Source organism: Suricata suricatta, chromosome 9 (genome assembly GCF_006229205.1).
Source record: "Suricata suricatta isolate VVHF042 chromosome 9, meerkat_22Aug2017_6uvM2_HiC, whole genome shotgun sequence".
Lineage (NCBI taxonomy): Eukaryota > Metazoa > Chordata > Mammalia > Carnivora > Herpestidae > Suricata > Suricata suricatta.
The window spans coordinates 103,212,303-103,232,914 of NC_043708.1; the positions used below are offsets into that span (position 1 = coordinate 103,212,303).

Consider the following 20,612-nt stretch of genomic DNA (forward strand, 5'->3'; position numbering starts at 1 on the left):
TCTTTCTAGTTTAGCTTGGAAGCTGGAGTCTGAGAGTTATCCTTCAGGCTAAAAATGTTTTAATTAAAAGTTGGGTAAAATTATGATTGGTACAATTATAACATTTATATAAAGTATAAATGATAGTATAATGAATCCCTCTGTACCCATCCATCCCTTCGGAGAAAGATTTTCTGTTTCCTGTTGTCATATATGGACTAAATGGGCCTCTTCTGCCTTGTGTCCAGTTAGATGAATGGCTCATAGAATGTGTCATTCTTGAATCTTCTGTGTTGAGTGTACAACTTGAAGCCTTTGGTTATCACTTACGGTATTGGGTAGTATTCTGAGATTTGTAAGTCATAATCTAATATTAATATTTGCAGTAAATACCTTTTTTAGCCTTAAAACTCTTGATCACGTTTTGTCTTTCACTGAGACGTTAGCTCCAGCTCTTGAGACTTGTCTTAGGAAAATCATTTCTGAATGATCTTAGTCTCTAACAAAAAGTGTATTATTCTTGGTTAAACATTTTGTTCAGTGGGAATAATTTTTGAGTGTCCTATAAGCCTTGTGAACTGATAAGTTGAAAGCTTTTACTTTGACTTAAATAGGATTATGTACAAACTTTGAAAGTATAAAGGAAAAATTTTAAACTTCCACTTTTGAAAGCATTCAGTAAGCTATTTTCTAGCATCTATGTTTTACTACAAAATCAATCCTGCTGCTTATTTACCAGTTAAGTCACAAGGTTATGTTTTTTTTTTGTTTCGTTTTTGTTTTTTTCACGCATGCAAAAGCAAAGGGCTTTGTTACGGGTTTAGGCTTGCCGGGGCCTAAACTCGGGCTCACGACTTTACAGGCGTGGTGGATCCATGCTGAGAGCCACAAGGTTATGTTTTAAAAGGTCCTAAAACAGGCACCCACAGTAATGTACTGGGTGATAACTTCTACTAGTGGAAAGCTATTCACTGTATTATGCAAATTAGGTGGCCCTTTCACTTTTACTCCATTCCATAGAAGTACCTTTGTGCCTCGGGAGCTGAGCACAGGCTGTAATAGTTGCCTTTGACTTCACTCTTTGTGAAAGCAGAGAAATTCTCTATTTGAGTGTTTGATGTGTATGAGATTTTTCAATAATCTTTGGACACGAATAAGAATGTTACTCCCATCCATTACTTTAAAGGAAGGGACTCTCATAATAAATATGATAGGGCTTGTTCACTTTATTTTCAAGTATCTTTTGGGATAATTTTCACTTTTCTGGCTGCCTAAAGTGACCACACAAAATGTAGTTTTAGTTCTGCCTTTTCAATCCAAGTTGTAGATGATAGATACATTTTCAATGTGCAACACAACAGTAGGCATTCTTGTTAAATTAGTTTGAGAAATTCATTTTATTTTGTACAAGGTACGATCCCTCTGCACACTGAACAAATATATTACAAATCTGGGTTATTTAAAAAAGTATTGCCATTTCATAGTTTCACATATGCTATTGTACAATAATAGTGTTTTCTTTGTTTGAATTGTATGCACATCACTTTGAGTGAAAACTAGTTTCTGTAAAATAATCAAACAGATCTTTCCAAGTTGCCAATAAAATGCACAGTGCACATATTTAGGTTGACCATGAACCTATGTGTGATAGTGCCAGACAGAATTTTGTTCCTAACAGTTGCTCTGTAAGATTCAAATGTCTCTTACCAGTAACTCTTAGATATGTGAAGGCAGCTGTTGTCTCCGTAGATTAATCACACCCTCTGCCTTTCCCTTCTCTGTGTTGCCTAATATGAATTGCATTACATTTCTTTAAAAACCCTAGAATGCCAGAGCTGGGGGGTTGTGAGAGCTCCCTTATTCTCTACTTCTCTCCTTTTTAATACACAAGGAAGAAAGGAGCCCAGAAAGGCCAAGTCACCCTCCTGACCCAGTGCTTTAAGCAATTCCACCATGCCACCTCTTGCCGAATTTTGCCCATGAGACAGTTGGCAAAAAAGAGGCAAAACCTGAATGCTGCTGCTTGTTTGCAGTTTGCCAGGCAGCAGGTACTGTACATGCAGGGTAGGGGAAGAAGATAAAACCTGGGATTCAGATGAAGTTTCTCCTGGCTGATCTGACTTCGCCATGCTTCTCGATCCTTGCTTTACAAAGATAATTGAGCACTTTGCTGCCCTGACATACTGAGGTAAGTCTCTTATCTCTATTTCTTTCTACGTATATATGAGAAATATTTACTTGGGTCTACAAAGGAATTTTCTAATATTTCTATTTCGTAAGGCTTCTGTGGAAAGGAAATTTGCTATTGCTGATCACTTGCTCCCATGCACACATGCAGCATTCATGTAAGTATTCTATATTTTCCCCTAACAGTAAAATTTGCTTAAGCCTTGCATGAAGTAAGGAAGGGGGATTTACTCATTTATTTCTTTTCTTGCTTTTGCTGGTTATTGCCCAAACTAATGGGTTCCGTGGCAGACTTCCAGGTTGTATCAAGGGCCTCAGGACTCCCACACTTCCTGTAGCAGCTGTATTCCAGCTCTGCGGCCGTTGAGTCCCTCTTCTGTATATGTCTTTGGAAGGAATTTTTACTGACTGGACTGTTACCAGAGAATGGAATGGTATAGGGGTGGCCATTAGTTTCCTCTGTTTGCCCTTCTGGTCTATAATTCTTGCGAGAACGTCCTCTTTTTTAGGGCTTGGGAGTTGGATCCACTTTAACTCCTGAGCCCCAGTCTACCTGTATTCATTACTGGGGGAAGGCATGGACACATCTGAATACCAGGATCTGGAGCATGAGCTCGTTGTAGTATGTTTTGGGCCCTCTCAGTAGGGAAGTAACTTCATATCTTTATATGCTGTTTACTGTAAAGTTTTACATCATGTTATAGCACCTGATTACAATCTATTCTTTGATCATTTCGTTTAGTTCCATCAAAAAGCATAATGTACTTTAAGCAGCCTATTAAACTTGCTGTATCCACTTTTGTCCAATTTCCTCTACACTTTTAGGTCCTATACTATATCAAGCTCAAGATTTAGAAAGAAATGCTTGAAAACAAGTACTCTTCTGAGTTGAGGAATACCAACCAAATAAATTTGAGAGGCCAAATAGCCATTTTTAGGGATACTTAATTATCACCAGTCTGTGACTGATTGCTTCAAGCATCATCTCAAAAGTTCTAGTTCACCTGGAATGACTCAGGTGTTGGATAGACTAAGGAGACGTGACAAGGCCGGGACTGGGCAATGTTGTTGAATCTCGAATCAGCAAGATTTGGTAAAGCTGGCCTAGAAATCGTTGTTGTAGACTGAAAGAGGCTGCTTGCGCTTTGGAAACTTTCTGCCCTTCTACTACCATGAAGAGCAGAAGAGGGATAGTTCATTTGTATTTATTAAAGTCTTGTTTTTAAAACCTGAAGTTGTCAGTATTAGACTGTATACTGTAATCTTGGCCTTTGTGACTTATGGATCAGACATGTGTAGGTACTTTAGTAGTGATATTAGCAGTTTGTGTCTGTGTACTACTTAGGTAGTGAAACAGAGGTTGAAGGTAACAGCAACCAAAAGTACATATACATTTCAGGTGCTTTAAAGTAATCCATTCCCCTCCCCAGTTTCTCCTTCCCCCTAGGAAGTTTGTGAAACCTATGCTACGTGTTGTCTAAGCATCATGTTTCAGATAATTAAGTATATCAATATATATATTTAGCTGATGCTGATGAGTAGCTGTATCTTAAATGTTTTAAAAGATCATATAGTCCTGGGCATTTTGGGTTGGGTGTGGGTGGGTGATAGGATTTGCCTTTGTGAACAGACCGTTTGAACAATTACCCCAGTCCCACTTGGAAGCTCTTCTTTAGTTCCAGGTGAAAGGAATAACTAACACGCAGCTGAAGTCAGTCTGTATCATTATTTCAAGTCAGGGGATTGTCTTCTTTCAGAGAGTCAGAATATTCAGCAGAGCACATTGCGAGAGAGGCTTCTCTCTCAAGACTGCTTGTCCTGGGAGGGCCCATTGGCAGGGCTTTGTCTTACTGGGAGCAGGTCATAATGACCAGGAATATGGCTGTTCCTAGGTAGGTCGTATGGATTCTGGATATAGCTGGAGTTATGACCGAGGCCTTCTTGGACCACATTGATTGTGGGCTCTAAGGAATATAGTGAAAAATGAGTTCAGAGAACAGATTAGCTTTGCTTGCCTTGTTGGGGGGAATAGAGTTCTATTTAACTTGGTAGGGAAAGAAGCCAGGGAATCTATGATAAATATGAGGGTTAGGACTGAGGTTTGCTCGTGAAATGGAAAACCTAAGTGAGTATACTATCAGAATCCCAGGCTCTGGGTCAAAACCAAGAGGTTTAGAATATCCTAGAGGTAGGCGTCTTATCCAGGAGCCTAGAGACAGGTGAAACAAAGAAGGTAGAAGACCGTGATTTAGAAACTTGGCAAATGTCTGTTCTGATTGTTTTCTCTTTTAAACTGGGATTTGTATCAACAATCAGTTTAAGTGTATGTGTGTATATACCCACTGACTCCCCACCCCCAACATTTCTGCTTCATTGTAGTACTGGTGTTTTTTTAAAGCACAGTTGATACGAGAATATTTCCTGCATGAGAGAGGAGGGTAGTCCTGGGAAGGACAGTTCGCCTTGGATTCCTTAAAAAGCAACAAAAGAAGGGTGTGTATTCAAGACCCGGTGAGTGGAGAGGGCTTGTTTTACTTCAGATACTGCACTATTGCCCTGATTTCACTAAGTTACTTATTTGAGACACCTACCAACTTCATATATATTTTTATTAGATGTCGACAAGGATGGCATATCTGTGTACGGAGACCCCCTGTGCACAGGCGACTTCATTTCTACATAGCTGCTTTCTGGAAGCTTGCAGGTGAGGATGGGTGGGTCCTTAATTGTGGCGTAAGGGTTTTCACTGCTATTCAGGGAACAAGTGCTAGAACTGCACACGGATTCTTTCATGTAATCTGTAAGGCAAGAGAGATTTCTTAGGACATGCGAGGACATAAGATTTCATTTCAATACCAGAAACAGATTGCAGTTTATGTGCCTTCAGGATCTGAGAGCTGTCAAAGCCTATGATAATCCAAGATTCCCTTCTTAAATACTTCGGAGTGCTTTCTTAGGTGGGCAGAGTTCTTTTCATAAAGAAACTTAACGTTTTTGGAGGTACAGGAGCATTTTTGTTTTTAGCTGTAAGTTCTAGCACCAGAAAGGGATTAAGGTATCTGTGATGCACTATCACATCTATATAATTTTTACAAAATCTTGCAAAGATGGTTGATAGTTTGCATTTTATAGATAGATGAAGGCTCAGAGATGAGGTGACTTGGCTAATGTCACATAAGCTCATAAATAGCAGTGCCAAGACTTGAATGCATGCCTTGGGACTCCTGGTCTGTTTGTTCTGTGATATCATTCTTCCTCTGAATTCTTTTTGATGACTAAGAAGCTTAGATCCAAAAAGAAGTAGGTGTGTGTTTTGGCCCAGGTGTTGGCAATTTTTAGGCAGCAAACTTCCGGCATCCTTGCTCTTGAGGAGCTTGTGATCAGAGGTGGGGCTGCCTGAAGTGTAATAGAGGTATAAAAAGCACCTGGGTCTCAGGCTAGCCTTTGGAAAGTTCCTGTGTTCTAGTGAGCCTTACTGTGTATCCTCCGGGGTCACTTACCTCAGTTCTTAGGAATGTTCACTGAGGCCTATTTGGGCAGTATCTTTTTCTGATACCCGGAGAACTGCTTCCTCTCCTGCTGCCTGTCTGGTGCATCATCCCCAAGACTTTAGGGTATGTTAGGGTACAGAAGGATGCAAACTGGTTTCCAAATAAGAGGCAAAGGAACTGTGGCTCGCTCACTGGAGGAAGAAAGTGTTTTCTTTGGGACCGGAGTCACAGAAGGGAAGAGGAGCCCCTCCTTCAGCCTGAGACTATCAGTGCCTCCTCTAGATCATTCCAAGTGAGCCACAACTGTTCTGATGGCCTGGAAAAAGCAGTAGATTATCTCATCTGGCAACTGGGGCCCTCATTCTTCTGTGAGGATCTGCCAGCCAGGGGGTCTAGAAATAAACATGGAGTTGCAGGGGCTTGACAGTCATGAGTGGTCTTCAGAGGTCTAAATTTCTTTAAGTGGTAGCAGATGGTGAAATTTCTATATTTCTCAGCTTTAAATTTCTGTAAGTGGTAGCAGATGGTGAAATTCTTGGACAGTCTTCCACTAGAACCATCACATGCTTTCTGCCTCCAGCTTTTCTGCTGGTACAGACAGCGATCCTGATGTTTCTTTCAGAGGATAGCATTTCCTTAATCTTGTACAAAAGTACATTCACCATTAATTCATTCAAGTGCTCAAAACACCTGTGATCTAGCTTAGAGCAATAATTATTCTCTCTTCCCCTTTTATTGCTAATGAGGAAACTGAGGCTTGGAGTGAGGAAGTGACTTCCCCAGGGTTGTACTGCTCATCAGTAGCAGAGCATGCTCCAGAACCAGGCTCAGAACATTTTCCATCTTAACCTGGCCCACAGGTAGAGAGAGCTGTTGGCCTTGGTCCCACTGCAGATTGTGGCCTCTCTGTAGCACAGAACCCTAAAGAGGAGTAGGAGAAAACGTTCTAGCTAGACAACGAGCAGGCCCAGTTGTTGGTGAGGCTCTCCTGAAGAAAGGGGGATGCAGGTCCGGTGGGTCCGGGGCCACACACAGCCTGCCCAGAGCCACGTGAAGCTGCTTCTAGTGAATTTTGCTTTTTTTTTTTTTCTTTCTTTCTTTCCTTTCTTCCCTCCTTCCTTTCCTTTCCTTCCCTCCTTTCTTTTCTCTCCTTCCTTTCCTCCCTCCCTCCTTCCTTTCTCTTTCTTTTCCTTTCTTACTACAAGGACTGGAAGTATGTCTAGGAGCCCCAGCATAGTCCATCAGTCCCACTCTGGGGTCTCTGAACTCCCACAGCTGAAGAGTAAGGAAGGCAGTGTGGCTCAGAGCTACTTGCTGGAAGCTGAGGACTAGAATTGCTTAAAGGAGGGCTGTCTCCTCGTGAAAAGTCCTAACACCCCACCCCCCACCTCCTCACCCAGACATGTCCTTTTACTTGGATTGGTGGCTGCCTTAGTTGCATGTTTTCTAAAACTTGAGGAACAGCAATAGCAAATGCAGTTAGCCTCATAGACCTCATGGACCTAACACCGGTTAGGTATTTGAAACTTGTTACATCTGTGAAGAGGGCTGCACCCAAAGGACTATGATTACTACTTCAGAAATTAGGATACTGAAGCTCATAAAGTTTGCCTAATGCTAGTAAGTAGTCAAGTTAGGACTCAACCCAGTTTCTCTGGTATCTAGTTAGGGTGTTTTCCCCCTTCCATCTTTTACTCATGTTACTGTTCTGTATCTTTAAATGCAAACTATAGCTGCAACAGCTTCCTTTACCCTCAACAAGGAACACCTATGTGTGGGGTCAAGCCCTGCTGAGAGAGAAAGGCCAAGCTCTAAGCTTTTTAGGATATCCCATGATAAATTCATCTGTGGCCGTGGGGGAGTCTTGAGGCTGTAGTTCAAAGCCTAAAAGAGCCTCAGTCAGCCAGTAGTGCCCCTCTTCTCGTTTCCACCAGAAAAGTCAAGGCCTTGAAGTTGGGGGGCATACAGCAGTCTCCTCCCCAACCCACAGGGATACTTTGCAGGACCCCCAGTGGATGCATGAAACCATGGATAGTACTGCACCCTCTACATATTACTGATTTTTCCTCTGCAGACATACCTATGATAAAGTTTCTAAGTTAGGTACAGTAAGAGATTAACAACAATAATAAAATATTTTATTTATAACAAATTAGAATCATTATAACAATATAATATAATAGATGTTATGTGAATGTGGGGTCTCTCTCAAAATATCTTAGCATATTGCACTCACCCTGCTTGCGATGGTGAAGTGAGGTGAATGACCTAGGCATTGTGACAGGCCACTGTTGATTGGCCTTGATCATGTGCTTATGGATAGCTGTTGACTACAAGCAACTGAAACCATGAAAGTGAAACTGCAGATATGGAGGATACTGTAAATAGTTTGCGGTGCAGCTGGGGATGCACCTAAGTGGATAAAAGAGAAGTTGGGGGTTGGGGGAGGGGGATTCATTTCAAGGAGAAGCTGTATCTTCCATAAAGGGGCCAGAGGGAGGGAAAGGATGGAGAAGTGTGTGTTGAAGTGGTCAAGAGAGGGTGTTGAATAATGAAATAATCTGGATTCTATTTTTGGGAACTGGAGGAAGGAAAGGGCCAGGCTAGCTGGAAAACTTAATCTTAAGAAAGCTGTTCTTTTCTCCAGCTGAGTCATCTACCTGCCTGCCTTAGGGGAGGGGTGGGGTAAGGGGAAGAGTAACAGACCTCTCTGAGGCACTTCCCCATCTTTTTACAGCCCCGCCCACACCAGCCAGTCCCTGCACTTCAGGGCTTTTTGTAAGGAAAGGGGAAGCATCAACCAAGGCTACTTAAGCTTTGAGAGTCACTCCTCTGAGGCCTGTAATTAGCATCTGGACAGAAGACTTAGCTTTATAAAGATGTTTGGTATTTGTTCTCTTCTAGCTCCGCCTCCCCCAACCCACACACTGCCTTGTACCCTCAGATGCGGAAGGGGCCTCGGAAATGAGCCTATAACCTCTTCATTTTATAAAGGAAGCAGCAAGTCCACAGAGGTGAAAATGACTTTCAGAGGCCATCCTGTGAGTGGGATCTGAACTTAAGAGCTTAGAAGGCTTTTAGGTTTACACTAACCTCTAGGTAAAGCCAATATATAACTCTTAGAAAACCCAGACACTGAACATCTGTTTCTTTTCAGCTCATTATTATTAGTATTCTTAGAAAACCGCACTGCCCTTTTTTCTTCCTGGGCCCTAAGTCAGCATTCTTTTCTTCATGGAGAGACCAGGATATGGGGAGGGGAAAAGGGAGAGAGATTTCAGGGTCAGAAGGAGAACCACACTACACTGGCTGAAAGAAGTTTTCAGGATGTTACTGGTCCCTAAGTACCTTGGAGCCCAAGGTAACTGCAAGGAGAGACGTGGAGGTTGGATTAGCAAGGAGCATACAGGTAGTTTCCCTGTGGCCCCAACAGTTGGATTCAGGATTTCAGTATCATAAAGGTGATAGAGTATACCGGGGAGGATTTCTTCTGTAGCACTTTTAAATGCCTGGCAGATAAGGAATTGAACACAAGGCAGTTTGGTACAATATTATTGTGTTGAGGGGGAGCAGGGGAGAGATGGACAGAGGTTTAGAGGTAAAACCGGGTTAGTGCAGCAATGTGTGTGGTGTCGTGCAACTTCAGAATGACAGTGAGTGGAGTCTTCAGTAAGTAACCAGGGCAGGAAAGACCACTGATGGGATTCAGGCCTCAAAGGGGGGCTTAGAGATGGAGCTAGTTACAACCTCATCCTTCTCACAGAAATAGGAACCAACACTCAGAAAATAACAGTGTGACCTAGTCAGTGCCACCAGTAAGAACTAGGAATAGAGTCTAAAACTTAGAGGTCAGGGTCTTTCCCATTGAGTTCAGAGAACACTCAGACTCTTAACTCTTAATGGTTCTCATTTGGTTTGGCCCAATAGTTTTAGAAAGTAATTTCATTCCTGGTATAGACTAGTTTATTAAATGTTTATTTGGGAGGTCAGTTATGTAGTGGGGGGGTTTATTCTGTATCTTTGGTAAATAGTTCTGTAAAGTTCCAAACTGTGACATTTCATTTTCCTCTTTTTGAATTCTCTTGTTCTGATGTGTTGGTTCCCAACAGCTGTTGACATATTTACCTAGACTGCCTTCTTTTCTCTAATTTAAAGGATGTTTGTAGCCAGAATGGTAAAACAAAATCTGGCTCCAAAATCTGGCCTTCCTTCCACTTAAAGGCTCAGATACATGATACCACAAAAGAGGAATGAATGCCGCTGGGGCAGAGACCCTGCCCTCGCTGGCTTTGTCTGACGTTTATGGTTGTGAGTCAAAGCAGTTACCCTGATCATAATGCACAGAACAATAAAGTGAATGGGAAACTTGTGTGTGCATCTGTTGAGGTGCTTGGGCTTGTCTGAGCTTATTCATGCCTGAGTCATGCATATTTTCAGAGCTAGGAACTCTCTTAAGAGATCTTTGCTGCACAGTCCCCACACCTCTTTGAAAAAGAAACTGAAGTCCCAGGTCACAGTCATAGAACAGTAGAGCTTTTCTGTGTTGAGCTTCACCACTGTGATGGTGCTTGCCTCCATTTGGATGGTTTAAGTCAATACACAGAAAATGGCCAGAATTGATGCTCTCAAGGGAGTAGGGCCCTTTGGCTGGCCAGGAGCCTAGGGGTTGACCTCTGCCCCCAGATCCTACTCTTGTGGTGCAGCACATCCTAACGTGTGCCTGGAGACCTGCCCTCCCTGCTTTCTTCCTTGGAACACAGTAATCGCCACTATCACCCACCCCTAGCTCACCCCGCTTCTAATAACCACCAAGCGCTATAGATGACTAGCTCTTCTTGGTTAGGAGATGGTTGTGTCGTGGGTATAACTGAGGCTTACTCTGAAAGACCAGAACCAGTAACCCAGGAATCTGGGTGTCTAGATCAGTGGTTCTTTAAATGGTAGTTGGGTGATAGGCTGCATAAGAATATCCCGAAGTACTCCTTAAAAATGCAGACTCCAGGGCTCCACTCTAGATCTATTGCTTCAGAGACTTGGGAGGATGGGGTGTGGACAACTGTGTAACAAGCTTTCCAGGTAATTGTGGTGAACAGCTAGATCTAGGACATCCATTAGACTCTTTGCTGTCCGTCATCTCTCTGTGTGGTTGAAAATCCTAAATAGACCTCAAGAGACGAAAGGACAGCCCTGTTACCTTAGTACAACCTCTACAATATGCAAAAAAACACTTCCCGTATGTGATTTTTTTTATCGGACACTCATGATACCCTTATTAGACAATAGGATGGACATACTATCCTGACCTTGCAGACGAGGAAACAAAGCCTCAGAGAGCTCCCAGTCTAAGGTCACAATATTTCACAAAGAAGTGACATAGTTTCTGTTTCACACATTCTGTTACTTAAATGTAGCGCCTAAGCCCAGGGCAGGACCTGACCTTCATCTTTGGTTTCACCCACAGACTTCCTAGTAGGATGATCCAACTTGGAGTTCCCATGTGCTAGGGATTAGTCCTGACTTTCCCGCCTTCAGGGGCAGAGATCTCCAGGGTGGCGTGCCATACAGTATTAACGCTAGGTATTTTTATTCCTTGTGCCCCTTCGCCAGCACGACGACAGGAGGCCTCTGGGGCAGGTAGATTGACTTTATTTCAGATTTTATAATCAATTTAACTCATACTAATTGGCTGGATAATGACATTCTACATTTCCGAAGACATTTAGTTGGCATCTATAAAAAACCCACAAGCACTTGCTAAGCAGGTGCAACTTAAATTGAAGTATAAATTCATTATTATTATGATTGCTCCTTCTGAGCAGAGCTACCCAGCAGCCTCAGGTCCTGTGGTCTTTGTACTTTTTTGGGGAATGAGGGGAAGAGATGTGCGCAGTGTCTCTGGTAGAATTCCTGGTCATGTCAGAGCTGCACTCTTTATCTTGCTAAGCCCTTTCTAATGGGACGTCAGGATTGGATACTCTACCTTTGAAGCCTTTGTCCATAATGTATGTGTTCTGACGTCTGTCCATTCCACAAGCACCTGCATTAAGATGGTGGAAAGAAAGAAAAATGGGGTGTGTGAGGTTTACTTGGACTGCATGTATTTTTATTTTTTTCTTGCCTTTGTTTTTTTCCTCCCCTACCCATAAAATTTGCTCTTTAGTGCTAGAGAGTTATTCTGGGTTTAATCTACTCTTAAGTCATTTGACCAGGCAGGAATTCTTACAGGGCTCAGAAGCATTAGCAGTGAGCTACAGCGCCCCCTGGCATACGCAGCACCCCTCCTCGTTAACCTTCACTGTGAGGTCACCAGAGGCAGTTCTCAGGACACCTGCAGTCACTGTAGGTAAAGTTTCAAGCTCCAGCTGACAGGATAAGGAATGAATCAGAACCAGTTCTTAGCTTGGGGAAGGGGTATATGACATTCTAAATCCCAGTTCTGTTGGATTTGGGAATGGGGTTGAAGATTGTTTCTTACCTCTCAGCTCTGGTCCTGCCTCCTCTACTGGATCTGATGCCCGACTGAGGGGAGCCGGGGAGGGAGGTGGACAGGTGGCTGAGATTCTTGATTAGTGAGCTTTCCAGCATGTATAGTCATTCTCCTCCATAGTCTGCTCTCTTAGTTACCCATTTTTGGGGGTGGACCATTTGCACAAAAAACAGAGTTGTCTTTGACAAGTATTACCAGTATTTGCAATCTGAAGGATTTCCCTCCCTTTTGGCTGTCACAATTTATCCAGCTCCTGCAATGCATGGTCCTTAGCCGTAGCCAGAGGCGGGACATAAAACTTCAGGGACCAAGCTCAGGTTCTTTGTTGCTGGTGATACCCAAAAAGAAGCTGTCTGGCATTTTTAGGTTGAGACTGTAATGACTCTGGTAATTATTTTCATCTTTTAACTGAGTCATTGTTTCTCAGTGCTTAACTGAGGACACAATACCAGCAAAAAGGCATGCAGCACATAATGACTAAAATACAGTTTGATTCCACTTGACTCTTCTCTGTTTCGGACACTGAAGACCAACCCACTGCTGTTCGGATACATCCCTATACCATACCTCCTCCTCAGAATTCCTAAGTTGAATTTGTAGGAATCTATTGTTACCGGCCTGCCTTGTACACATTACTGAGTGATAGGGCCAAACCAGTCCAGGTTTCCCCCTAGGTGCTGTTTTAAGGGGCTGATAGGTACCTGTGCCCTTCAGAAACATGATTTAAAATCTGTATCCCTGGTATCAATCAGTTTAGCTCTTATGCCAGACAAGGGCTTCCTTCACCCTCTGTGAGGGAGGGAGGCTAGGCTGTTAACTTTTCCGTTTCTAGAGCAGGAAACAGAGGCCCACAGAGGGACAGTGACTTATCCGACACAAAAACTAGGACCCAGATCTCTAAGTATTTTCTCCCATTGGCCACCAGCCTGCCTTAGTGTAGGCCAAAAACAGATAGCATGTGGTGGCTCTGGCTACACTAGCTGAAGAGTGAGATCTGTAAAGCAGGGAGAAATCTGGGCTGAGCCCAGAGGATGCTCCCTTGTGGAAAGAGATACAGGGTGGTGGGGGTGGGAAGCAGGTGGGTTGGGAGGGTTGTATTTGATGGGGTTACTGGACAGCCTAGGCACAGCCAAGGGGGCCCACAGCCAATAGCACAGCCTTCTAGGTATAGACTCCGAGTCTTTGCAGCCCACGACTGCTCAGTAGGCAGATGAATTCAGAACCTTTGCTCTTCCTCGTGCTACTGCGCCCCAGGACCTGCAGGGGTTGGCAGAGCTTCATTTCCTTGCTCTCTAGAAACCAGCTAGAGCCTGAAGGTTGTCCAGTATGCTAAGGCCCTGCCTCGAGGGGTCACTGTGTAGGGAGGCTACCTTCTCTGTTGACTCATTGTACTTTTTCTGTGACTCCCACCCACGTCCTCCCATAGCAGGACTGACTTTGCAGGTCTCATTTTTTCATCTTGACCCAGCCATCAGCTTTGAGTCTAATACAGAGCAGAGAGAATGTCTATTGACATATCCTTCCCCAACCTCTCCAGATCCCTGTTCGGCAGCCCTACCCTACATATGATTTTGGAGAGCATGGTCTGAGCCACTGGTAGGTCTGGGGTCTCTCTCCATAGGACATTGGGCTTTTTGGACAGAGAACCTTAGAGGTGCCCCCATCCTCAAGTTAGTTCTCTGTCATTTGGGGTTGTATTCTGTGGTCTATAGGGAGTATAATTACAATGTGTCCCCTTCACTTAATACCCAAGTCACAGTTGTCCACATGCACTGACATGACATGATGGGAACAGAAGGGGTGATATGGGAGTGGATCCAGGCAGGCTTCCTTTAAATAGGGGTTTGGGCTTGGAGACTAACCATGTTGGGAGAGCAGCCCAACAGGGAGATATCTGGGACGATGGAGGGTAAGTCAAGGGCAGGAATGGGTAGGGTAGGTGCTGGGTGCGGTGGTTGGAGAGCCTCAGGGGCCCCAGGGGCCCACGGGGTAGAAGGTAGGGCTGGGGGTCTAACCTGGTGAGTGTGGCTCAACGGGGCGGCTGAGGTGTCTAAGTTCAATGTAGAAGTCCTCGGGCGGGTACCTGGCCTCCAGGGCACTGATCTGGAAATGGGAGTCTAGTGAGAGGAATGACAGGGAGGAGCCATTATTCCCAGGGCCCTGGTATGGCAGGTGGGGAGTATGGAGGGGGTGAGGGTCAGGGTGGGACAGGCTGGAAGAATTAGGACCCCTATGTGTAGTAGCCAGAGGGGCTAGGGCCAGGGGCATCTGCTAGAGTTGAGGCCATCTACCTTTCCTCCGTCCACCCCCACCCCCCCTTTAGGAATTGGCACCCACCAGGACACTGGGGCAGAGGAAGCAGCCCTTGAAAAGAAGTCCCTTGGTAGGGCCTGGCTCAGGCAAGGGCCCCTTTCCCAGATGGTGAGTGCATCTTTCGCCTGCATCTAAAAGTCCCACGTCCAGGCCCTAGCTGTCTCCTTTGTGGTCCTTGGGTCCTTAGCCACCCTCTCCCCTGATACAGAAATAAAGGGCATCCTGGGCTTCTTTGCTTATGAGAGCTGAAACAAAGGCTTGGGTTTCCTCCCTATACCCCTTCTCCATGGGGAACCCATGCTCAGGATTCCTTTAACCTTTGGAGGTAGGACAGGACCCATTTCTGAGTGGAAAAAGGAGAACAGGTGGGACATGGCAGGAGGGGGCCAGACTCAAACCACTACTGACCTAACACGTTCACAAAGCTGTAGGGGGTCCAGCCTGGTGTTTCTCTGTCAAGAGACTTGTTACTGAGCTGTTTGGAGAGTAGGACAGCAAGTTAATCCCTTTGCTCCCAAGGCGCCCCTGCCCAGCCTTCACTTTGCCTAGCCTTGCGCACCCTCTCATGTGCTGATCCTGACTCACCGACATCTTAGATCGTTGAGGGAAAGTAAGAGTTACATGTAACACGGCATGGCCGAGACCAAGGGGCAGAAGCTGCCCACTTCTAAGGTGTCTGGCTGAAGCTGTGGGTTTTGTGACCCTTAGGACAAAGTAGGGCAGGGCCACTCCAGAGCCCAGAGCTGGCCCTGACAGGGGAAGCAGGGCGGGTAGGTGTGTAGGGTGGTAAGAAAAGGGCAGTGTCTCAGCTGCAACTCGAGGCCATTTTCAGTAAAAGGGAAGTGCTGAGATTGCAACATCACCGTCACCTCTGCTACGGGGGGGCTACGTGAGAGTCTCCCGTTTGAGCAAGGGAAAGCCTCAGCTCTGGCATCATTTTGCTTCTAACCTGCTGTAGCCTTGGTGTGGCTCTAGTTAATCAAGGACCTTGGTTTCCTTTCCCTCGGCTTCCAACTCTGCAGTTAAGCCTAAAGGTGAAGCTGGGAATGAGAGTCCAAGCTGAGGAGGGGAGGGAAGGGCCCAAGGCCATGGGGCTGATGGCTACAGACTTTGCTTATGGACCTCAAGGCACCCTGCATACAGCACTCCCATTTCATAGGTAAACGGAGGCTGAGAGCCTGTGGAAGAAAGCAGCCTTGGTGCTGGCTTGACAGTGGTTGCCATTGGGGTTGAACAGTGTCTGCGTTCCTCTTAAGGTGTTTAAGCTGTGTTGCTTCCAGGTCTGAGGACTGGTAGACATTTCTGTGGGCCAGACAGGGAGAAAGGATTCCCAGAGCTGTAGGGCAGAGGCTTAGAATATGAAAACCACTTCTGTCTATGTTTCTCACACAGGAAAGATGTGCTAGGAAGCCTGGGATTGCCCTCTTAACGGTCCTATTGTATGTATACATGTGCAGTTGTGTGTGTGTGTGTGTGTGTGTGTGTGTGGTTAGTGGGTGTCAGGAGGAGTGCAGCATGAGCCTCTTCTCCATTTCTGAACCCCCCCCCTCTGCCCAGTATGGTCCTGGCACACCAGGGGGGCTCCCTACACACGTGCTGAGACATCCTTACCCGAGGCCTGTGATTATAAGAGGGGGTCTTGCCATCAGCCAGGGTTACGCTGGGAGCTGCAAAGGGAGGGCCCTGTCGAGGGTGGCGCACACCTGCCCTTGAAGGCCTGTACCACTCACCGTCAATGGGAACATTGGCTCTGGCTGCTGTTTGGGTTTCACATCCCTTGTGCTGGTTCTCATTGCAAAAAATGGTTGTGGGTATGTAGTGATAACATGTATGCCAGATAGAAGGAAATTAGGGGTGCCTGAGTAATGGCGTTTATGCTCTAGGGTGCGGGGTGTATGCCCACTGTGGGAAATGGACTGTAGCAATCAGTGGTAGGTGGTGTAGCGTGTAGTGTTTTGATTACATGTCTTATATGGCAAAAGTGACAAGGAGGCTACATGTGAATACAGGGCGATCACATGGGTTGGTACCAGTTCATTACATCAGGTGCGGGGGTGTACGGCTGAATGTTGCTGTAGGTGGGTTGCATGTGGTGTCTGCTGGTTCCAGGCACGTGTTGGTTTCGTGTAACCTGCTGGCTTCCTGTCCTGTGCTTCAGAGGGCATTCACATGTCCCATGGATCACAGGGCTGTGTTTACTGGCAGTTGGTTCCAAATGGACCCTCTAGGTGGGGCGCAGTTTCTTGGACAGGGTGAGGGCTCATCGGGAGGATAGTGGGTGGGGTCTGGGGAGTCAGGGGCCCGGTACCTTGGTGGGGCTGTTCCTGTCCAGAGTGCTGGCCTGGCTGGTGGCAGGCCCCCCGCACGCCAGTGCGTGGTAGCTGGAATTGGAAAAGCACTGGGCATGGCTGCTACTTTGAGACAAATCTGGGAAGAGAACAAGGTGCCATACCATCATACTGCTGCCCCTGGCATCAGACACCCCAATACTAACACTGGGGCTGGGCAGCCTCGAGAGTGCTCTGCAAAGAGAGACTGCTAAGTCCCCCATCCCCCAAGCTCTCTGGCTTCCACTCTCTCCGCAGAAATCTGTAGAGCCTGACTTGCCTCTTCCTTCATGGTGTCGCTCCCTGCAGGCTGCAGGCTGGGCTTGCCCGTGTGGAGGTGGCACCAGCAGCTAGAGCATGGATGAAGAGTGCTGGCTTGCACAGCGTCCTAGGTCCCTTTATGGCTACACTACGTTGTGCTGACAGAGGACCCCTCTTATCTTAGCCCAAGCCCTGCCCTCTTGTGGTCTCCAGCACCCCTCCACAGTGGTGGGGAATTCCAGTGGAGTGGTGTGGGAAAACCAGCCAGTCTTAACTCATTATAGTCCCCAAATCATCTCTGTGGGCTTGGGATTTCATTAGGGGATATTTGCTTTGGCTGAAACCCAGGGAACCATGCAGGCTAGGAGCTCTCTGAAGGCAGGGTCTGCACCTGTGAGCCCCCACCCCTACCCCACCCCCGTCTACCCCGTAGCACCTAGCATCGAGTGGGCACATGTAGGCGGCGCTTAGCAAGAAAGGGCTGAGGTGATCTTGTTTTTCTAAATCCAAGATGCAGGAGGCTGCAGGGCAGCCATGTTTGGAGCCAGCTGAAGGGAGGGTCATGCTCATGCTCACCTAGACTGGCCCAGGGCTATGGGCAATTTCAGAGCATTTTGACCTCTACTCATTAACTAAATATGAAGCAAAAAGCCTCATTTCTAAGGCAGCAGCTCAGGGGTCAGGAGATGGGAAGAATCTGGCCCAACAGCTCCATCTCCACCCTGTTCAGACTTTAGATAGAATGCCCATTGGAGATATTACATTTGTGGACCTACTGGGTCATTGCCCAAACTTTCAGACTCTCCCCCTACCCTAAGCCAGCACCATCCCCTTCCACTGGATTAATAGGGCCCTCCTAACTCTGGGAGCTGGGAGGGAGGGTCGCTCTGAGGCCTTCACCAAGGAAGCAAAAATGGAACAGGGCTTGGACACAGCCCCAGGGCCAGTTTGTGGAGGTGGCTCAGACACTGGGCTGGAGAGGGGTTCCCTTGGAGAGTTTAGGAAAGTTACTGTTCAGTACAGGTGTCAGTGTGGCCATAGCCTGGTGAGAAAGATGGGAAGTCTGGGGAAATGGAGGTTTGTATTCCGAGCTGCTTAGAGCTGGGAACTCGGGAAATGACATTCCCATAAAACCCCATCTGCTTTTCCTCAGGAGATTCCCACTCCCCACACCCACTGTTTCCAGGAGCACCTGACTGATCCTGCAAGCACGACCACCCACCTTCAACAACCAACCGGGGTGTCCCCAAGGATCCCGTGTGGCTCTTCCTGGGGTGTGTGTGTGTGTGAGGAGGGGCGGGAGGGGTGATGCTGGGGGCACAGCCTTTACCTGAGAGCGAGTAGTCTGTGCTGGTCATCCTCATGGCCGGTGTGTAGGAGACACGGGGAGCCAGGTCACGGCCTTTCTCTTTCTGTTGCCGCCGGCGCCAGGCAAACAGGCCCAGCAGCACCACAATGAGGAACAACAGGAGGACGATGCCTGTGACAGCGCCTACCGAGTGCCGCTCTGCACCCAGCGCCGGGCTGATCTTGGTGTAGGGATTCAGCTCCTCCATCATGAGGGCAGCTGCGGAGGGAGGGAGGACCCGAGTCTGGGGGAGGCCTGCTTCCTCTTCAGATCTTGGCCCAGGGCCTAGACTCCTCTAATGTTAGGGCCCAAGACCAGAACCCAGGTCTCCTATTCTTCACCCCCTGTGTGATCCTGTCCCTCACTCTGCCTGTGTTCTTCAACTGTCTGCTGGGGATGGAGTTTCAGAGTCGTGACAAAGAGCAAGCGATCATGGATAGCAAATAAAATAAATGTTTACTGAGTACTTTGTTCTAAAAGTGAGTTACAGATATTAACTCATTTTATCTTCCCAGCAGCCATATTAGTAAGGACTAATTATTTCCCTTTCACAGATGAAGAAACTGAGTCACGGGAAAGATTAGATAACTTGCCCAAGATCATATAACCAGTAATTGGTAAAGTCCGGTTTCTCTGGCGTTGGAAAGAATTGGACTCAGTGCATCTCCCTTCTTACCAGCTTTGTGACTCTGAGTCCTGTTTGCTCATTTGCAACATGGGGACAATAATCTGACCCTCCCCAGGGAACTGTGAGTGCCACAGGACAGACTGGCAAAAAAAGGGTGCCATTGTGCCCGATTACTGCCCACAAAACCCCTCGTGATGATACATGAATGGGCTAACTCTCCAGACTGCTGTTAAGCCCAGGGTGGGAGCATCATGCCGCCCAGCAGAGTCTAGATCTTGCCTTTGTATCAGCAACTGGTTAAATGGAGCCAGCCAATATCCTCGGGGAAATACTGTGCTGCCTTATCATTCTCTGTAGATCATCAGAATGCAATAGAAATGGCTTTTGGCCCCATTTCTGGGCTGAGTCCTCCACCCCTATCCTCTCAACCTGGTCCTCATAACAGTGACTAGGGGTGTCCCCTGACTATATATAGAGCTGGAGCCAAGGTTCAGCCCCTTTGAACTCCTTGGCCCTCAACAGAACCTCGTGATCCTACTTTGCATATGGAATAATAAGCCCAGCAAAATAAAATGACGTGTCCAGGATGCCTAGCAGGTCATGGCAGAACCAGAACTTGGCATATCTTTGCTTGTCTGGTGGTCTTTCCACAGGACTAGCTTGTGGCTACCCTACTATGGCTCAGAGGAAACCTGCCAAGGAAGAGCATGGGGAAGCCATGACAGAGGTTCTTGCTCTGCCTCGCCCTCTGCAACCCACCCCACCCCAGCTCTCCTTCCAACAGTGAATAAACCGAAGTCCCAAACTGCCCTTCTAAAATCCAGTTGTGGGGCGCCTGGGTGGCTCAGTCGGTTAAGTGGCCGGCTTCGGCTCAGGTCATGATCTCACAGTTCGTGGGTTCGAGCCCCACGTCGGCCTCTGTGCTGACAGCTCAGAGCCTGGAGCCTGCTTCAGATTCTGTGTCTCCCTCTCTCTCTGACCCTCCCTCCCCTGCTCGCGCTGTCTCTCAAAAATAACGACAAATTAAAAAAATAAAATAAAATCCAGTTGTTCCACTGGATTCTCCCTAGATCCTGTCTCCACGAGGCCCTTCCAGAGCCCTAGGGCCTCTGCCACCTATTACCTTGGTCGCACCGTATTCCTTTGAATCCAGAGCTGCAATAACAGGTGCCGGTGACGTGGTCACAGGTGGCATTGTTCATGCACTCACATAGCTGCTGACACCCGTAGCCAAAGGTTCCTGGGGCACATCCTGTGTAGCATGAAGAAGAAATGGGATAGACCAACACCCACTCTTCCTATATGTGGTCAGCTACGATTAGTCCGTTCTGACTCAGTGAAACCTAGTTCCCTGCTGTGGTTTGGTTTGATGCTTGGAGGTGGACACAGCACCTTAGCCCTGAGCGTTGGGGGATACCCACTCCTCCCTCCTCACTTGGCACCTATTTATGCAGCATCCTTCACAGGCCAGGCTCTGAGCTGGGTGTCACAGAGGCTTCAAAGAAGAATTAAACAAGATATGCCTCCCCGTATTCCCGCAGTACCCCCTCAGGCCTCTGTTCTGCCCTTAGCGTCTTCCATTCCTACCCCC

At 46.7% G+C, this 20,612-nt stretch overlaps 1 protein-coding gene across 2 annotated transcripts in view; it reads right to left on the reverse strand.

The window, feature by feature from the left end:
- Positions 1–1,357: 1,357 nt before the first annotated feature.
- The window catches only part of MEGF11 (multiple EGF like domains 11), a 310,492-nt gene continuing 291,237 nt past the window's right edge, over positions 1,358–20,612 (reverse strand). For both annotated transcript variants that reach the window (XM_029952659.1, XM_029952658.1), the window contains exons 19-26: positions 20,145–20,273; positions 18,376–18,612; positions 16,766–16,884; positions 14,866–14,932; positions 14,160–14,261; positions 11,638–11,694; positions 4,758–4,964; positions 1,358–4,375 (exon numbers count right to left, since the gene is read on the reverse strand). In XM_029952659.1, coding sequence (XP_029808519.1) covers positions 4,203–4,375; positions 4,758–4,964; positions 11,638–11,694; positions 14,160–14,261; positions 14,866–14,932; positions 16,766–16,884; positions 18,376–18,612; positions 20,145–20,273 — 1,091 coding nt within the window. In that variant the 3' untranslated portion in view covers positions 1,358–4,202. The remainder of the gene's footprint in view (positions 4,376–4,757; positions 4,965–11,637; positions 11,695–14,159; positions 14,262–14,865; positions 14,933–16,765; positions 16,885–18,375; positions 18,613–20,144; positions 20,274–20,612) is intronic.